The sequence below is a fragment of the Colletes latitarsis genome, chromosome 1 (assembly GCF_051014445.1).
Source record: "Colletes latitarsis isolate SP2378_abdomen chromosome 1, iyColLati1, whole genome shotgun sequence".
In the NCBI taxonomy this organism is placed as follows: domain Eukaryota; kingdom Metazoa; phylum Arthropoda; class Insecta; order Hymenoptera; family Colletidae; genus Colletes; species Colletes latitarsis.
In genome coordinates this window covers 45,441,125-45,457,880 of record NC_135134.1, presented here as the reverse complement: position 1 = coordinate 45,457,880, position 16,756 = coordinate 45,441,125, and the positions used below count along the sequence as shown (strand labels likewise).

Genomic DNA, 16,756 nt, shown 5'->3' with positions numbered 1-16,756 from the left:
AGATTCAAATTTAATCGAAATCGCTAAAATAAACTGACAGACTACGCTAATTTCCACAACGTTCGCGGATCGTTTTAGCCGTTTAATAAATAAATTACTACTTTCAGGAGTCTACATAAATAAAATCTACGGTACAAAGAATCCACGGCGGATTCGAAGAAATCGTTTTCGAATTTCGAGAGATCGATTCGCCGCTCGACGACGTCCGACCACGCGTTAACACGATACAACCGATCCCGAATTTTAACTACGCGTACAAATCTTTCTCCTGTCACCGGTAATCGCAACTCTGGTGCACAACTTAAAATTCGAACGCGTTTCTTTAAACTAAAAGCAGACGATGCAAACACCGTCTCGAAGGTACAGGTTTCTCGCTTCTTTAACAGGACGCGGTTATACAACGCGCCACGCTTTCGCGCGTTTTTTTTTTTATCGTTACACCTTCTTTTTTTTTCCTTTTACTTTTGTACAAGTGGGGCTTAAACGGTAAGGGAGCAAAGAAGAGCTATCGAGGGATTAAAATATATTATTTGGCAGTTCGGCATTTGTCGGATACGAGTCAGACTGTTCGGTGCTTTCGAAACCCAGCCGAGGATGTCCTTCGACCTCGACCGAACGCCACCGACCTCAGAGATCGGAGTAACGTGTCGTCGCCTGGAAATGTGACGGCGGTAGATATGATATCACTCGCGAGGAAAAAATATCTTCTCGTCGGAATTCTAAGTTGTCGATACAGCTTTACCTTTCTTTGATAAATTATAGACTTAACCGTATAGAAGAGACATTAATTGCAATCCCCGAGTCAAGATTGCTGGGTCTATTAAACCTCGACCAGCCAACGACGGGTCAAAAATGACCCGGTTCTAACGTGCATTAAAAGATCGACTGGGCGAGAATTAAACGCACATAATTTGCAGTGTTTCGCGAAAGGTTTGATGAAACTTACGAACACGCGTCAAAGATATTCTTTCCCGGATGAACGTGTAAATATGCGATCGTGTATGTGTATGCTTGTGAGAATACTCTGTATGTATATTATCATTACTGGTCTCTCGCTTTAGTTAACATTCGATCTGTTATTGGCACAAAATTGTACTAGTAATATGGAAATACCTGCGGGACACGATCGCCGATGGAGTTTCACGGCAGGCGTCTGACTATTCGTTAACCCTTTCGATTCTGGTCGGTGGAGAACATATTAGTCGTTCAAGATCGCTTGGTACTATCTCTACGTCCATAGTGTTCCACGGGCTTTTAAATATTTTACAATAATACACAAATATCATATAAACATAGATCTACACATGGTTCTTAAGAACGCTTGAATAAAAAAAACGAAAGTTAATAAAGAAATCACAAGTATTAATATACTTTAATTTCTAGTTCAATAACGAGAAGAATGAAGAGTCGATAAACTCTGAGATTGCATCAGGACGTTGGTAACTTTAGCAATCATTTTAATGTTACACGAAAAATATAAAATTCGAGGAATAAGGATCTTACCCGATACGATACAGTTATCGTAGATAAGCAATGTTTACATTCTCCGTTGATACAAGCTATGTTTATTGTTGCAAAACAATTCTGTAAATTGTACACTCTTCAGCTGTACTTTCAATTGCTTTCTGACACATATTAGTCTGCTATCTTCGAAATGTCGAGCGTATTGTAGAACGAAGAATACGCGGATATAAATTTTGTTTACGACTTCTTTCAAGTACTTATTTGAGACTGTCGTAAAAGAATATTTTCATTGTAATATGCTTATATGACATTCTGATCTTATTTTCAATTGCAGATGCACACAGGTGCAGAGACGAACCAAATTTTATTCAAAAGATATACTGATTTAATACCAACTATTTCAACGATAGTTTAATGAAATATTTCATTCTGTAATTATAATTTCAAGTTCGTTCTGTCGTTCGAAATTTTTATTTGGACAAATATTGTACCCATCACTGTCTGTGAACCATTCTGTATCAACTCAGGTAGTCGTACAGCATACACTTAAAATTTTACACTGCATCTTAAACAGACAGAACGACGAGACGAGTGCAGTGAGGTAATAAAAGAACGTAGTTGGGGTATAGTTGGCCAGTGACCTCGAACGACCAATATTTTCATTTATGTTTGCCTGATCGAGGCACTTAGAAGCGATATCAGCACTCGAAGGGTCTAACCGGATCGCCGCTACGAGGACACCCGTGAAACCGCATCGACGCAGTAACTATATCGTATGTACGTATCATAAATTAACCTACGTCGTAATAGGAATGTATGAGAGAATCGCCGGTAGAAAAAAAAGCAGTTTCCCCGGCGAAAGCGTTGATCAGTTAAAAACATCCGCGACAGTGCTACGCGACACACGTCGCGGGTCAACTATTCAGTTTTCAATTATTTAATCGTTACCTACTAGTCGAACATTAAGATCTCAGTCTTTTGGTGAATTGCAGAACCTGCAGATATCGCGACGCGAACGTGGACATCTTCGGTCGGTGACGTTCCAACATTTATGTGGAATCTCATCAGGGATCGCCGAGGAAAAAGGAACGTACACGCTAAACGAACACGATTTCGTCGATTATCAAAGATTTCGAGACGATTGTCGGTTGCATCGTAACACCCGGTGCAAACCGTCGAGAGTATCGTCCGTCTGGGTTTCGAGTTTGTTCGAGCGTTTAGAAAATGAAAGGGAAAAATCAGTAGATCGTCCGATAGACGTCGGTTGGTAAAAAACAATATAAAAATACAATTATGTGTTCGAAGGACACACCGTTCCTTTATATAATAATAATTGTAAGTTCGCAGACTTTTACGTTGACTATTGGATGACAAAGATTCTTTCTCTTCTCTCCTTCCCGGTTTTCTCTCGCGCGATCTGCGTTCTCTTCATTCGTGATTCGCTCTCGTCCACGAATGTCTACCTCCTTTTTCACGTGATACGCCTAACGCTCCATCGAGGAAGTATCTTATCGTAATGTTACCAATTTAACGGACCATCTTTGGGGCCGGAACAAAAGCCGCCAAAAACAATCAAGCTTCGCAGAGAGACATACCATACCGAAACTCTCGCATTCACGACTATAACTTCGCCACACGTAAAAACGCACGCAACTCCGTCGATCACGACTGCTGTTCGTTACACGAGACCGTAACGTACGCGAACGCGCGCCTCGACCCAGCGTTCGCGACCGTGTTTCATCGAAAACTTCAATTTGAAAAGGAAACAGTAAAGTACGGGATCGTGAAAAAGTCGAAGGTCGGGGAACGCTCGAGGTAAGCGCGCCGTTCGCGATCGAGGTTCGTCGTTTCGGATCTCTTCTCGCTTCTTTTTTTTCTTCTTCTTTCTCTCTTTCATCCTTGAATCCGTGAAAAAATCCCCCGAAAATATAATTTCTCCAATATTTCTTTTCTTTCCATCGATATTCGTTTACGTCTCAATTTTTTGTTTCTCTTAAATCTTTTTTACTCTGTCTCGCTTTCGTTCAGTCGCAAATTCAGTCTGTCGTCCCACTCTCTCCTCTCGCTTCTCAGTTTCACGCGATTTCTTTCGTTCTTTCTCTCTATCTCTCTCTTTCTCTCTCTCTCTCTTTCGCACTTACGCAATACCGTATACATTCATTCTTGAGCTTAGCACCCTTCAATTTCAGCCTTCCTGTGTTACAAAGGAAACACGCTTCGAAAGTCCCGCGTATCATGACGCACCGCCTTCAACACGCGCATTACAATACGCAAAAATATTTTGTCTTGAGCAAAACATCTGGGTATGTCTACAGACTAAGAATATGTATACATTAGATGACGCGGTTGATGAAAATGAAGCCCGGAAGTCGCGGAAAAACTTCGTTGTGTAAAAACCTTGAGTAGAAACTTAGCGTCCCGAAAAGGTGATACGTGACAAATTGTATGTTTTCCGGCTCGAAAAGCAATATTTTTTTCGTGTCGTTTTTTTATTTTTTATTTTTTTAGAAAAAGAGCGTCGGTCAGTGTTCGTACAATCTTGGTTCCTTTCGAACAAAAACCACGTGTTTTCCCACTGTCTGGTCACTTACGTACTCGATAACCACAATTGCTCGGTTTCTCTCTACCTACCCTGTATGTTTACAGAATCGACGAACTCGATCCTGCAATCGCAAAGAACGAGAAACAAAGTTTATGCATTTCTCTTGTAACACGGTGTACGGTATATGCTCCCAAGAAAAATGAAAAAATCCAGTCTCTGCACGCACCGGTAAAGTGACAAATCCACATCGTAAAATGTAGAAAAAGAAGAGTAGAATACATTACAGTGATCCTGATATATAGAGGCCGTTCCCGTGGAATCAACCAACGGATGTACGAAACCAAAATCCCATGGCGGACGCGAATCCGCCGGAGCGTCGATCGATCCGTTCGAGCGCCAAATTTTACCAATAATCATTGCTTAATGGAATGAAAACCTCCTCGTGACCACTTAATGAATAAATCAGTTCGGTTAATCGAATCGGTTTGCCCGATAACGAATATACATAATTATACGTGTGTATATATTAATATACAAATTTATCGTTAATCGTTAATATTACTCAATAAACGTCGCTATATAATAAATTTATATACCTTTATTATCTTATCGTTTACTATTAATAAATATACAGCAGTAGTGTGACGCGTGACCAGGCGTGAATCGTTCGATTAACCGAACGCCGTTTCGCGCGTTTAAAATTTATCCCTGGTACAGATCGATCGATCGATCGACGAACCAACGACTCGACCGTTCCCATTCGTGGACGATCTCCGCCGATCTTGTCCGTGTTTCTGTCAGTCATTGCTCGTTAAATGCTTTCAAAAAAATTTTCATCGAGTTAACTGGTTGCACGACCTCATCCATAGAATAATTCCATCGTCTCGTACGGGATCTGATACTCAAAATTAGGGTACGACTCGACGAAGTCAACGCGATTAAAGGAACGTCGTCTCGATTTCTCGACCAGTCTTTCGTTAGGCTCTCTGCTTCGCTATTAGAATTCCCATTTCGACCGGTTCCCTTTTCTTTTCCGTACCTATATCATTTTATACATACCTCTATAACTGTAGCGCGCAACACGGCACTTAAAAAGTTTTATTGCGGTAAGTGTTACGGCATTAGTGTCCACGTGTGTTTCGAGCACTTCTGTTTTTCATTCGTTACGACGACCGCCGACAAACTGGCGCGCCCGATAACGTCCTCGTTCTTACTTCAGGTCCTCCATCGCCCCGTAATTGGCCAGAGACTTTTTAATCCTAAGCGCGGTTAGCCTAGCTGCCGCATTGTGGTACCAACACTCCTTCATCACCTTCGACATCACCTGTAATGCCTGCAAAAACGAAACAGGTCGCGTGTTATTTAATAAATACCACTGGAAGGAGCTCGACTCGTACTCCAATTCGATTAAACTGAACGTAATTAATGAATGTCTACAAAAACTATCGAGGTACCTGTGCTCTGAATCTAATAGTTCAAGAGTTATACCATTTCAATGTGTACACCATCACAGATGTTGAAAATAACTTCTATTGCAGTTTAAATATTTCTTCAATCCTTTCTCTACGTTACTCACCATTTTTGTTATGTCTCTAATTTTCGATATCTTGAACGCTAGTAACAGAAATACTCTTTCTAAGTGTCCACATGAGAGAATTGACGAGAAAGCTAATTTTATATCGATTGATACTGAACGTAGACCCGTGTCTACATTTGATTCTAATAAAAAAGTGTTCAATGTGTGCACCGTTCGATGCTGTTTAATTTTGCCTGATGATAAAATATATTAAAAAATCTCTGGTGTATATTTTGCTTTACTTCTTGTATTACGTTAGTCGACAAGCACGGTTTCGCTTGTTGGTAACTATGTTGTTCGGGCAAAATCGAGGGATTAAGAGATCGAGCTCTGGTGATCAAGGGGGTGTTTATAATTACGTCGATCGACTGCCACCGGTTCGGTATCGAGGGCCTTTGCCTGTCGGTGCACACAACTTTGCGCATCTCCTCGATCGTCGGATCAGAAGGCACCAAGTCGTAAAACGGTAACTGATATTCGTCGTGAATCCCGCCGACGTTGCACCGCCTGGCGATCTCCCAGAGGATCAGCCCGAGAGCGTATACGTCAGCCCTCTTGAAGGAATCAAAGTGGTTCATGTTTATCGTCTCTTCGAGAACCTGAAAGCAGAACCAACAATTCTCAGGAGCCAACCTCCTCTCCAGCTGTGAACTTTCTCCGAAGCGAGGCGTGCAAGAGCCTCGTTTCTCTTACACGCCGCGAGATCGAACATTAATACTCCCTCGTAATCGATTCGAAATTGTAAATCAGCGTTTTCATTTTTGAAATTACCTCTGGTGCCATGTACCGCTTCGTCCCGACCCGGTTATTGAGCTGGATATCGACGGTGTCCGTTATTACGTCATGCCTGACAGCCAATCCAAGATCACCTATGGCGCATGTACCATTGGTCTTCACGAGGATGTTCTTCGACTTCAGATCTCTGTGAGCGATGGCTGGTTTCCCTTGCGTGCCGACAATTTCCATATGAAGATGCGCCAGTCCGGTGGCGATGGACAACGCCATCCTGATCATACCGTTCGTGTCCACGGTGGATCTGTTCAGATAATCGAACAGCGAACCCTTCTCGTGGTAATCCGTGATCAGCCACAATTGTGTCCACGTGCCGTTATCTGTGAACAAAAGAAAATTCCAGTTGCGATTCGATATAATTTTTTGTTTATATACAGACTCGAAACGAGTCTTCCAGTAATTTTGATGGTTAAACTATCGTTGCGGGTAAGATTCTTGGCAATCATCTTCCTTTCTGCGATAGGTCTATTGTAAAAATTAGGCAGATAGGGCAGATTTTAAAATAATAGTATAGAAATTTTCAGGCAGAATACAAGACCACTGTTCCATTTCCTATCGATCGTACTTTGTGCACAATTTTCATCCACGAAGCCGATTAGCTCTCATCGACTATACACACATCCAAGTTTCAACGCTTAATTTAACCAGCTTAATTGAAATCGCGTTAATCTTGTTAAATAGGGGCTAACGGACTATCGAAGCAAACGGAATTTCATGAAATAATCCGAATAATTTACTTACTGGTTTTAATAGTTTAATAAACAGAGATTTTCAAATCGTAAGTTCTTGAAACTCGAAACACGTTTTGAGTTAATAATTTTTCTCTTATTTACAGCCTATGAGATATATCGGATTAATTTGCTATTCGTTTATCTGGTCAGGGACGTCCAGTCTTCTGAGGACTCCTTAAGTTTATTGTATTTGAATTTAAATTCTTAAAATTCCTGAAAAACAAAAATACCTTTGTTGTCAGCAGCGATGAACCCGAGGATATTGTCGTGCCTCAACATCACCGTTTGGTAAATTTCTGCCTCCCTGAACCAGGACCTCTCCTCGCGCGAGCTGAAGATTTTGACAGCGACATTTTCACCCCTCCAACGGCCACGCCAGACCTCGCCGAAGCGACCTTTCCCGATCGTCTCTACGAGTTGAATCTGGCGGGCTATGCTCCGCTGTACCAGAAGCGGCAGGCCTACTTAAGAAAGGATGGGCATTGAAGAACACGAATTTCAGTATCGTTGAATATGACTCGTGTGCGCGAAATTCATGCTCTGTCCCGCACTTGCAGCGTCGGGCATACTTCATTCGCGAATAACGAATAAAAAGTTTCATTATTCGTTCGTAAACAAAGATCCGTTTACAACAGATTTCTCAAACACTAGATTCTTCTGCGCCAATCAAATCCAACATAAAATGAGTTCTGTAACTTTAAATATGGAATCTGAAACCTGTCATATTGACGGGTTCTGTAAATCTGGTGTTAAGAATGAAATCTGAAATTTGTATTCGTTATTCGTTAACGAAATTTGCCAAACTACACGTACTTGAACAAGCTTCGCAATACTGTTTTTAAAGTAAGCCTGAGCTTTTTGGAAAAACATTGATTAAATTTAAAACCCGCACCAAAGTGTGGATCAAACGCAGTACAGTAGAGTTCCGATTATCCGGAATGTCCGAATAACAGGCATATTTATTTCTGAAGTAGAGCTCATGGATACCAACAAAAAAGTATTAAACAACATTTCCATACAGCGTCAAATAAATTTATTACAAATGAAAAACGAACTTTCAAGAAAAATCGACAAGGGGTAGATGTCCAAATTTTTCGGCGAAAAAAAAATTTCAAATCATTCTAAAAAAATTATTTTCAGCTAGGGGGGTCAATTACGACCATTTTTGGTGAATAGACATACCCACGAAATCCTAAGCACTTTCGAGAAAAAAATTCTTTACCGAAAATGTTTCCCCGAAATTTCATGCGTATGTTTAAAAACTCATAACTTCTGAACTGTTTGGAGGATTTCAATGTTTCAAAATGTAAACAACGCGTATTTTGGCGCAGAGTATGTAGAAATTCTAAGAATGTGACACAAGAATGGTATTGGGGCTCCAGAGCCCCAGAAATATGGTCTAAAAAAAATACATTGGATGTAAGATCTACTCGTATACTTTACATGTAGGTATAGTCTAATCATTCAGCATATTTGATCTCCCAGCATTGTCCCAGTCCCGAGTATGGCGGATAATCGGAATTTTACTGTACTTCGTTTTCAATTTCGTCTAAAATATTTAACACGTTCGCGGACCCTAAATGCTATCACTCATTTCCATTGTAATACAAAATGACTCACATTATCATGCATTCTACATAGTTTTTAGTTTGTTAAATTATTATGTACTTTGATGTAATGGCTGAAGAACAAATCATCTGACCATTTTTGCAGCTCGTTAAAATTTCTACTGTCCGCGATCGTGTTAACGATTAAAAGTTGTAGTCGCGTCGATCGAACTTAACCTGAACTATGGTAAAAATAAAAATAACGCGTTAACCCACATACGTAAAACTTTTATTTGACCTACCTGAGCCACTACCACTGGTCGTCATTTCCAGCATGTCCTTGATGGTAACGCCGCCGAGGATGGGTCGATCCGGCGCCTCCAGCGAGTCGTCCGGAAAATGCCCGCCGGGCCTCCTTCTGGTCATGTGTATATGATAAATGACCATAACAACCACGCAGATCGCGCATATCGGTATCGCTATCGTCAGGGCCATTTTCCATGTGACCCACGTTGCGTCATCGCCACCCGGTGAATCTTTTAGCAACACCTTCGATTACGGTTTGCTCGATCGACGAATCATTTGCGCGTTAAACTGCTCGGAGAAACGCGGGCATTCCGTTCGCGAGACTCTGCAAGCCCGTATCTTTCCCTTACGTTCCGATAATACGAGCTGCAGTTGCAATTCGCTGCTAATTGAACAATCGCGGATAACAGAAATTATAAATAACAGAGGCTACGGGCGAGTTTTCCATGGAAAATCGCGATAAAATAATTCTTTGAGAATCCACGTATCCGTAAATAAAGCGTTAACGTTTTGCTCGTTTTTTGGTGCCAACGCAAATCGAAATCGCCAAATTTCTGTCCATCGACAGTGTTCTTTGCGAGTCTTGCAGACGCTCGAAGGTAACGCGTTTCTCCGAGCGAATAAAGGAAAAAGCAGCGAAGCCAATCTCGAAAGGGAGATCAAGGGAAGGTAGGCGCGATGCCGACAAAACAGATATACATATGCAACACACGGGAACACCATTACAAAACGTGCCCAGCAAGAAACATACCACAAAAGCATGCCCGCGACACCAGCTTCAATTCGATAGATGCGTGCAGCTTGCGATTAGATGCGAGGACAAGTATACACAGAACGGGTTAAGGGGACCAAACTCTTTTCCAACTAATGTGAAAATATTTCGGCGTACCGAGTACCCGAATCGTCTTCGTAATTTTTCAGATCGATTCGCGTGAAGGGAATGGAGATAGAAACCGTTGCAAGGAAAGCACCCTGGTAGATGTCAACGTACAAGAGCATCTTGATGATTCACCTCCTCCGTATCGCGATCGATCGTTAAAAACGATCCTCCTTTACCTGTCGCTGGTTAGTGCATGTACAACGATGATGCAACCCGTGCTCGTGAGTCATCGTGCGGATACAACGCTTCTCTCGTGATCTCTGCGAATCATCGCGATCGAGGCATCGACTCCACTTACCTTGGATCTCGTTCGTCGCGTGTGGCGAGGATCAATCCCTCCGTGAACGCACGCGGATGCTGTTAATCGGTTATTCCTCGAGAAAACCACACAAAAACGTTAACAAGAATGTTAAATCGGGGAGACGTTCCGTGGTTTCGAATCGCGTCTCGATGTTCACGATCGTTTTGCTCGTCGTTTCGTGGGACCGATTCCCCTTTCGAATTAATTGTTAATCGTCGTTCGGATCAACAGTCGCGGAGATTGCAAGAACCGGTGGAAAACAGTTGAAAATACGTCGAGAAGGATCGATCACGAGACTCGTGTCCGCACGAGAAACATATCCGTCCAGCGATCTACGATCAGGCACCAAATTGATTACCCGCCGGTGGAATTCGATGAGATGACGAATAACGATGAGAGGATAGACAAAGTCAGAGGCGAATGATTGCACGTCGATGAAAAATACCAATAATAATTGGGAATAACCTGGGGAACGGATACCTCGCTGACGCGTCGTGTTAGTGTACGAAGTACCGATATATACGTTTTCATCGGCTGTACGCCGTCATGCAATCTCCGAGCTTCGAACGAGGCGAGCAATTTCGCTCGCGAACGATTGATTCGACGTACGAATATCAAACGCTTCTATATTTAATAACAGCGAAACGAAAAATGCCCGATAGTTTCGGTTTATTTCAAAATACCTCTTCAAATTCTGTTCAGCGAAATGCAGTAATAGATACAACCGTTTCGTTTGTAACGCTCAGGCTACTTTTGTGAATCCAATTTACTGTACGAAGAGATTCGCAATTGCACGTTAATACTTCAAGGTGTGATTGGAAAAAGGAAACGAGCGAGACAGAATGCTCGAGTTTTAATTTAAATATTAACCCTTTACATTTTCACAAATTAATTTTACGATGTCTGAAAATTAACTCTTCTCCTTTCCACGATAAATACATACAATTTAAATTGTATTAATTTACTTCATTAAATCAGTTTACTATAAATACATATCACGTCAATTATTGAGGGTATATATTATTATACAATTTCTTTTGTATTACCTATCTATTCAATATTGAATAAATAATTCTTCACAACTTGAGAAATAAAGCCTCGACAATGCACGTTGAGTTTTTCCTCGTAAACAAGTTTCATCCTGAAATATTAACGTACAATTACGTTCGTTTTTCTTACATATTTCAAATTCATCGACGATCAACCCCTTCGACAATTTTATTCGCCGTTTTGCATTCTGAATCTACGCGTTCAACCGGTCTAAGTATATTCTGCGTTCGACGTATACTACAGGCTACATTCAACGAATTACTCGATCGATAGCATCGCTGTGAACTTGTACAACGTGCTCGAAGTGGGCCTCCGTTTTCAGAAACAAAGGAGTCAACGCCACAGCTTATCGCGTTAATTCGATCGCGCAATTCCTGACAATTAAATACCACCACTGGCGCGAAACCGCTGTTCCTTTGCCTAAAACGATTCCAACGTTCGACGAAGATGCCAGAGGATTTTGAATTGTAAAAAACCTCGGTTACTTCGACGACGTTTCTAATCGATGGAAGCCTCGGACGCGCTCGTTGCGTGGGTGAAAGTATCGAGAGAAAAACGCATAAACGACGTTGTTAACGTATGGAAACAAATCGTAGTAACGAAAGCACGCACGAATAACTAGCAGACTATCCCCCGGATTTAGAAGAGCCCGTATAATCGATGGATACCGCTTTCGATACGTCCCATCATCCCTCCGTCAATACCGAGCGAATACGCCTCGTTACTCTGTACAACGTCGTGCTGTCGTCCATTTTATTTGCGATACCGTCGCCTCTCTTGCATTCTGTACGTCCGCTTTCACGCGTCTATTATGTTGATGCACCAATGTTTGCCAACGATGAACCATCGATGCTGTTCCGTACACTTTGCAACGTTCGATTGGAACCAGTCGCGCGTTTCTACAAACACGAACTTAAAACGAACAAGCACAGCTTTGGATTCCAAAGTTCAGTCGCAAATATTACTCGATTATTATTGTCAATATTACTACACTGCAATTCAGTTCTTCTTCAGTACAGTTTTGTTTAATCTTAGTATTTGGTTTTACTTTTAGTTGATTCAAACTTTACAGGGGTAGAGTTGATAGCATCGCTGAATCACGCCCTTAACGCGTTAACTGCCAGACCAAACCCCTGAAATTGCCATTTGCACCCCACAATTTGTCATTTATTCGTACAGTTAACATTCGAGAGTCCTGTCTAGATTTATTTTCTTTAACATCTGAGCTTGAGAATGAATTTTCTTAGCTCCTCGTTGTATTTTAAAAATTAACTAGAAACACGAATACGTATTTTGGAAACTGAAGATATAGTTACAAGAAATTCATTGAACTATATAAAAAGGAACAGAGGAATTAAAAATCGACCGTTACCGAATTTACGCGTTACCAGCTCTTAACACTTTAATGCCAGCTCGTTTTGGACAAAGATCAATACTGAGAGCCGCTTTCACAGTTTTTGTACGCGAAAAGACGCAGTGTACGTACGTACTATGTCAATGGCCTCTAGCTCGTGGAAACGAAAAGACGCGACAGTGCGTCATCCGCCATTAAAGTGTTAATTACAAACGGTCTGTCACGCTGTGATGTCCGGGATTAATTAAATAGTTAAGCGCGTCATGCTCGACTGCCCTAAATTCAGCCGGTCAGATTTTAGTTAAGTCCGAAGTTAAAGGATTTCGATTGCATTCTTTTTGCAACTTTTTGCGCTCCAACGATCCATAATACTGCCATAACTGCTGAAGGAATTCTACTCCAACAGCTTACTACTAATAAAATTGTTATTTGAATCACACCGACAAATAGGAATGAACATTAATACTATCGATACATTGATTAGTTTCAATCATTTCGTGTTCATTGACAGTTATTTTATAGTGATAAAATAGTGATATATACTCCATCTTGTGAAGTATGTTCGTGTCTTCTCATATTATAACTCATGAAAACGATTAATTTCACTCTATCAACAAAAAATCTGAAATTCCTTACTCTGTCTCTTTTCTTACGAAGAATTCTGACTAATAAAAAATGTATATTTCGTAAAAGTATTCTCGTCTATCAAACATTGCGCAAAGAGCCTTCCATAAAAAATATTCGGAGCGCAAAAGGTTAACTTTTCTAAAAGAAACGAATCTATTCGATGAACCGATGCAAGATCAAGTACTATAAGCTAATCTGGCCGCGTCGTATCGCTGGTAACACATCGTGGAAAAGCAAACGAATCGTTCCTGAACGGACTGTACGATCGTTAATCGGTTAAACTTTCAACGCCTCGAACAAGGATCATCGACATAACATCGCTCTGTTTTCGCTCACAATCAGCGATCTCGCGTTTTGCGTCGTATCTGCGATTGTTTGACGTACGAGCCTCCCGACGTCCGACACACGCGATCCATGATCTATTTGCCTATTGATAAATGCGTTCAGAATTAAGTTAAACCGTTTCCGCGCGGCGCTTGTACGATAACCAGGCAGATTAGGGTGGCGACTAGCTATGTAGCGTTCACGATAAATGCTTTTAGGCCATTCCACGGGCCGAAATAAAATGAACAACTTTTCCTTCAAATGACTGATAAAGAATGTTAATTGAGAGAAACGAATTACATAGTAGGGAAATAATTGTTACAACTTCCCTTTATTTTTGTTATAATAGACTCTCTGGTTGAACTATATTTTCCCTAATTATGTATTTTTAATTTACATTTATTTATATATAATTTTGAATTTCAAGTAGGATATCGACCATTTAAACATTGCATAAAATGGAAAATAATTGTTACAACATTCCTTTATTTTGGTCATAATAGGCTCTCTGGTTGAACTATATTTTCCTCAATTATGTATTCTTAATTTATTTATATATAATAATTTTGAATTTCAAGTAAAATATCGACCATTTAAACGCAGTATTAATCAAGATCCAAGTACATTTTCAACATAATAAAATATTTTGCACATGCGTTATTGAACAGAATTAAAAGTGACCAATACGCTATTGTTGAAAATACATAGAATTCGAATAATAATTTTTCGGATATGTTCGAAACCATCACATTTGCAAGCTGATATCTTTTGTGTAACTTTCCCGTTGTTTCCAGGGTAAATAATTATGTATTTCAGAGTCTCTAAGGCCCCGAGAAACTGGCAAATTTCTGTCCTTTTAAAGATAAAAGATAGAAACCACCGCGAGTCGCTTCGAATAAAGCAGCAACGCGATCGCGAACCCACTTTTTAATCTGCCTGGAAAGTAACACGAGCGTAAATATTCCAGATAGGAGCTGGATCATTCTCTGAAATTCGCCGTATCGGCCACGGAGAAACAAGGAACCGAGCGTCGCGACGAACACGGCGAAATCCAACCGCGGCGTCGACGCGTTATCGCGCCGCTCGTATTTGAAACGCGTCTCGTAACCTGTGCAAACCTGACGAGAAGCCAAACGACTTTTTTCGCTGAATCGCGAGGAAAGATAAAATACACAACGTTAACGACGGACGATTTTACGTAACTGTTCGATAGCTCGACGAAGCGTTTTTTAAAAGCAATTAGTCACATCCGCGATGCAACGAAAACACGCGTCGCGACCGTACGGATTTGCCTTGCAGTTTCTACACCTGGGAACCACGAGCCACGAAATTTATCTTCACCTTGAGGCTCAAAGTCCAATTTTTTGTGTATTTTTAAGCATTCCGATCGCTGAAACGACGGAAGATACGGAATAAAGGAAAGGTGGTCGATTTTGCGATCTTTCGAGATTTTTTTAGAAATATCTGGCGCTTCGCTTTACGCTCGCGTTTATTTTTAAATGTAATTCTTTTGGTAAAGATGATTTACTCCCTTTCTCGTTGTTATACTTTTTAAGTTTAGAAAAATTAATATATTCCCTTGTTTATTATATTTTTTTTTTTTGGTAAACACGATTTACTACGTCTCTTTCTCGTTGTTATAATTTTTAAGTTTAAAAGAATTATTATATCCCTTTGTTTGAAAATAAAATTTGTAGGTTTCTTTGGGCTTCATCGATACAGTGAAATTTGATAATTTTGTTCCCTTCTTTATGTAAATTACAAATTTATTTTTCTCCGCCATTGTAAACCTGTATGCAGTTTCAAATGCTTGGTAAAAGAAAAGAAATAATAATCGAGCGGAAATTTGTGTCTGTGAAACGCCGATCGAACGGTAGGCATCTCGATTTTATCAAGAGTCTTCGGGTTGCGTCGAAATAGAATCCGACTACTGAGTGCAAGTGTATAAATTTGGTATTATCTTATCCGTGAGCAGCTTACAAGGCGTATATTATCTCCGCTCGGTCCGCTCTGTCCCTTATTCTGCATACCTATGCAGATGATACACAATCCTCTGGACTGATTGTGACATCATGAAATTACATTCCCCGCGTGAAATTCTGCGCCGCTCTTAAATATTACGCGCGCTGATAAAGCCTGCTATCGGCTGCAAAATACGCGAATATCTCGAGTTTATCGAGCAACGACGAACAGAGGGGGCGAGAGAAACACGTTGTTCGATACATCGAATCGATTCGGACACGATATCGTTGACGCGACTACGATTAATTCGAGCATCGTTTACGTCGAAACATGTCGCTCTCGCGGGGACGGCTTTCGATGATAAAACGCTTCGACGATATTCCCGCGATAACGTTTCTAATTGCTCGAAATCGTAATCGATCTTGATACCCGGCAAACTTGGAACCCAACCGATTTGCACGCACGATTATTTATACTCGAACGACCATCGCGATTGTACAGAGTTCGAGGCGACGTATCGTTGTGCGATCAAAATCGTACACCACGCGATAAAAACATATTTCATCCGGTAAAGAAGCTTAGAGACGATTTACTGTAAATATATTTATGTTTAATGTGTAGTATTATGAAAAGAAACGAACCTTTCTAAATATAAGAAATATAAAGTTACTACGATTCAGTGTGTAGAACAAAAAACTGTTTAAATATTTGTTCAAATAAAAGATAAGTAGAGAAAATAGTAAATTCGGCCACCCCTGGGAGAAATTGAAATGGGAGATTCTAGAGGCCAAAATAGAACAAAAATGAAGAATACCAATTTGTTGATGGAGGCTTCGTTAAAAAGTTATTAACGTTTAAAGTTTCGCCCCTACTGAATTTTTTTCTCGAAAGTGGGTAGGATTTCGGGGGTATGTCTATTGACCAAAAATGATTGTAATTGACCCCTGCAACCAAAAATAATTTTTTTAGAACGATTTGAAATTTTTTAATTTTGTCGAAAAATTTCACACCTCGAATTTTTTTCTCGAAACTGAATAGGATTTCGTGGGTATGTCTATTCACCAAAAATGATTGTAATTGACCCCTGCAACCAAAAATAATTTTTTTAGAACGATTTGAAATTTTTCAATTTCGCCGAAAAAGTCCACCTTCCTGAATTTTTTTCTCGAAAATGCGTAGGAATTCGGGGGTATGTCTATTGACCAAAAATGATTGTAATTGACCTCTGCAACCGAAAATAATTTTTCCAGAACGATTTGAAACACTTGAAATTTCAGAGGAATCATTCATTCATGATCAG

At 40.4% G+C, this 16,756-nt stretch overlaps 1 protein-coding gene and 1 long non-coding RNA gene across 6 annotated transcripts in view; one reads left to right on the top strand and one right to left on the bottom strand.

The window, feature by feature from the left end:
- LOC143344744 (uncharacterized) overlaps positions 1 to 16,756 on the top strand; it is a 462,587-nt gene that overhangs the window by 360,274 nt on the left and 85,557 nt on the right. The gene's annotated exons all lie outside the window — the stretch shown is intronic.
- The window catches only part of Babo (TGF-beta receptor type-1 babo), a 52,329-nt gene continuing 36,015 nt past the window's right edge, over positions 443 to 16,756 (bottom strand). For 4 of the 5 annotated variants that reach the window (XM_076771045.1, XM_076771019.1, XM_076771036.1 and 1 more), the window contains exons 4-8: positions 8,955 to 9,188; positions 7,336 to 7,569; positions 6,354 to 6,694; positions 5,942 to 6,181; positions 443 to 5,339 (exon numbers count right to left, since the gene is read on the bottom strand). In XM_076771045.1, the coding sequence (XP_076627160.1) occupies positions 5,217 to 5,339; positions 5,942 to 6,181; positions 6,354 to 6,694; positions 7,336 to 7,569; positions 8,955 to 9,188 (1,172 nt within the window). In that variant the 3' untranslated portion in view covers positions 443 to 5,216. The remainder of the gene's footprint in view (positions 5,340 to 5,941; positions 6,182 to 6,353; positions 6,695 to 7,335; positions 7,570 to 8,954; positions 9,189 to 16,756) is intronic. The other variant, XM_076771026.1, reaches the window with a different exon arrangement.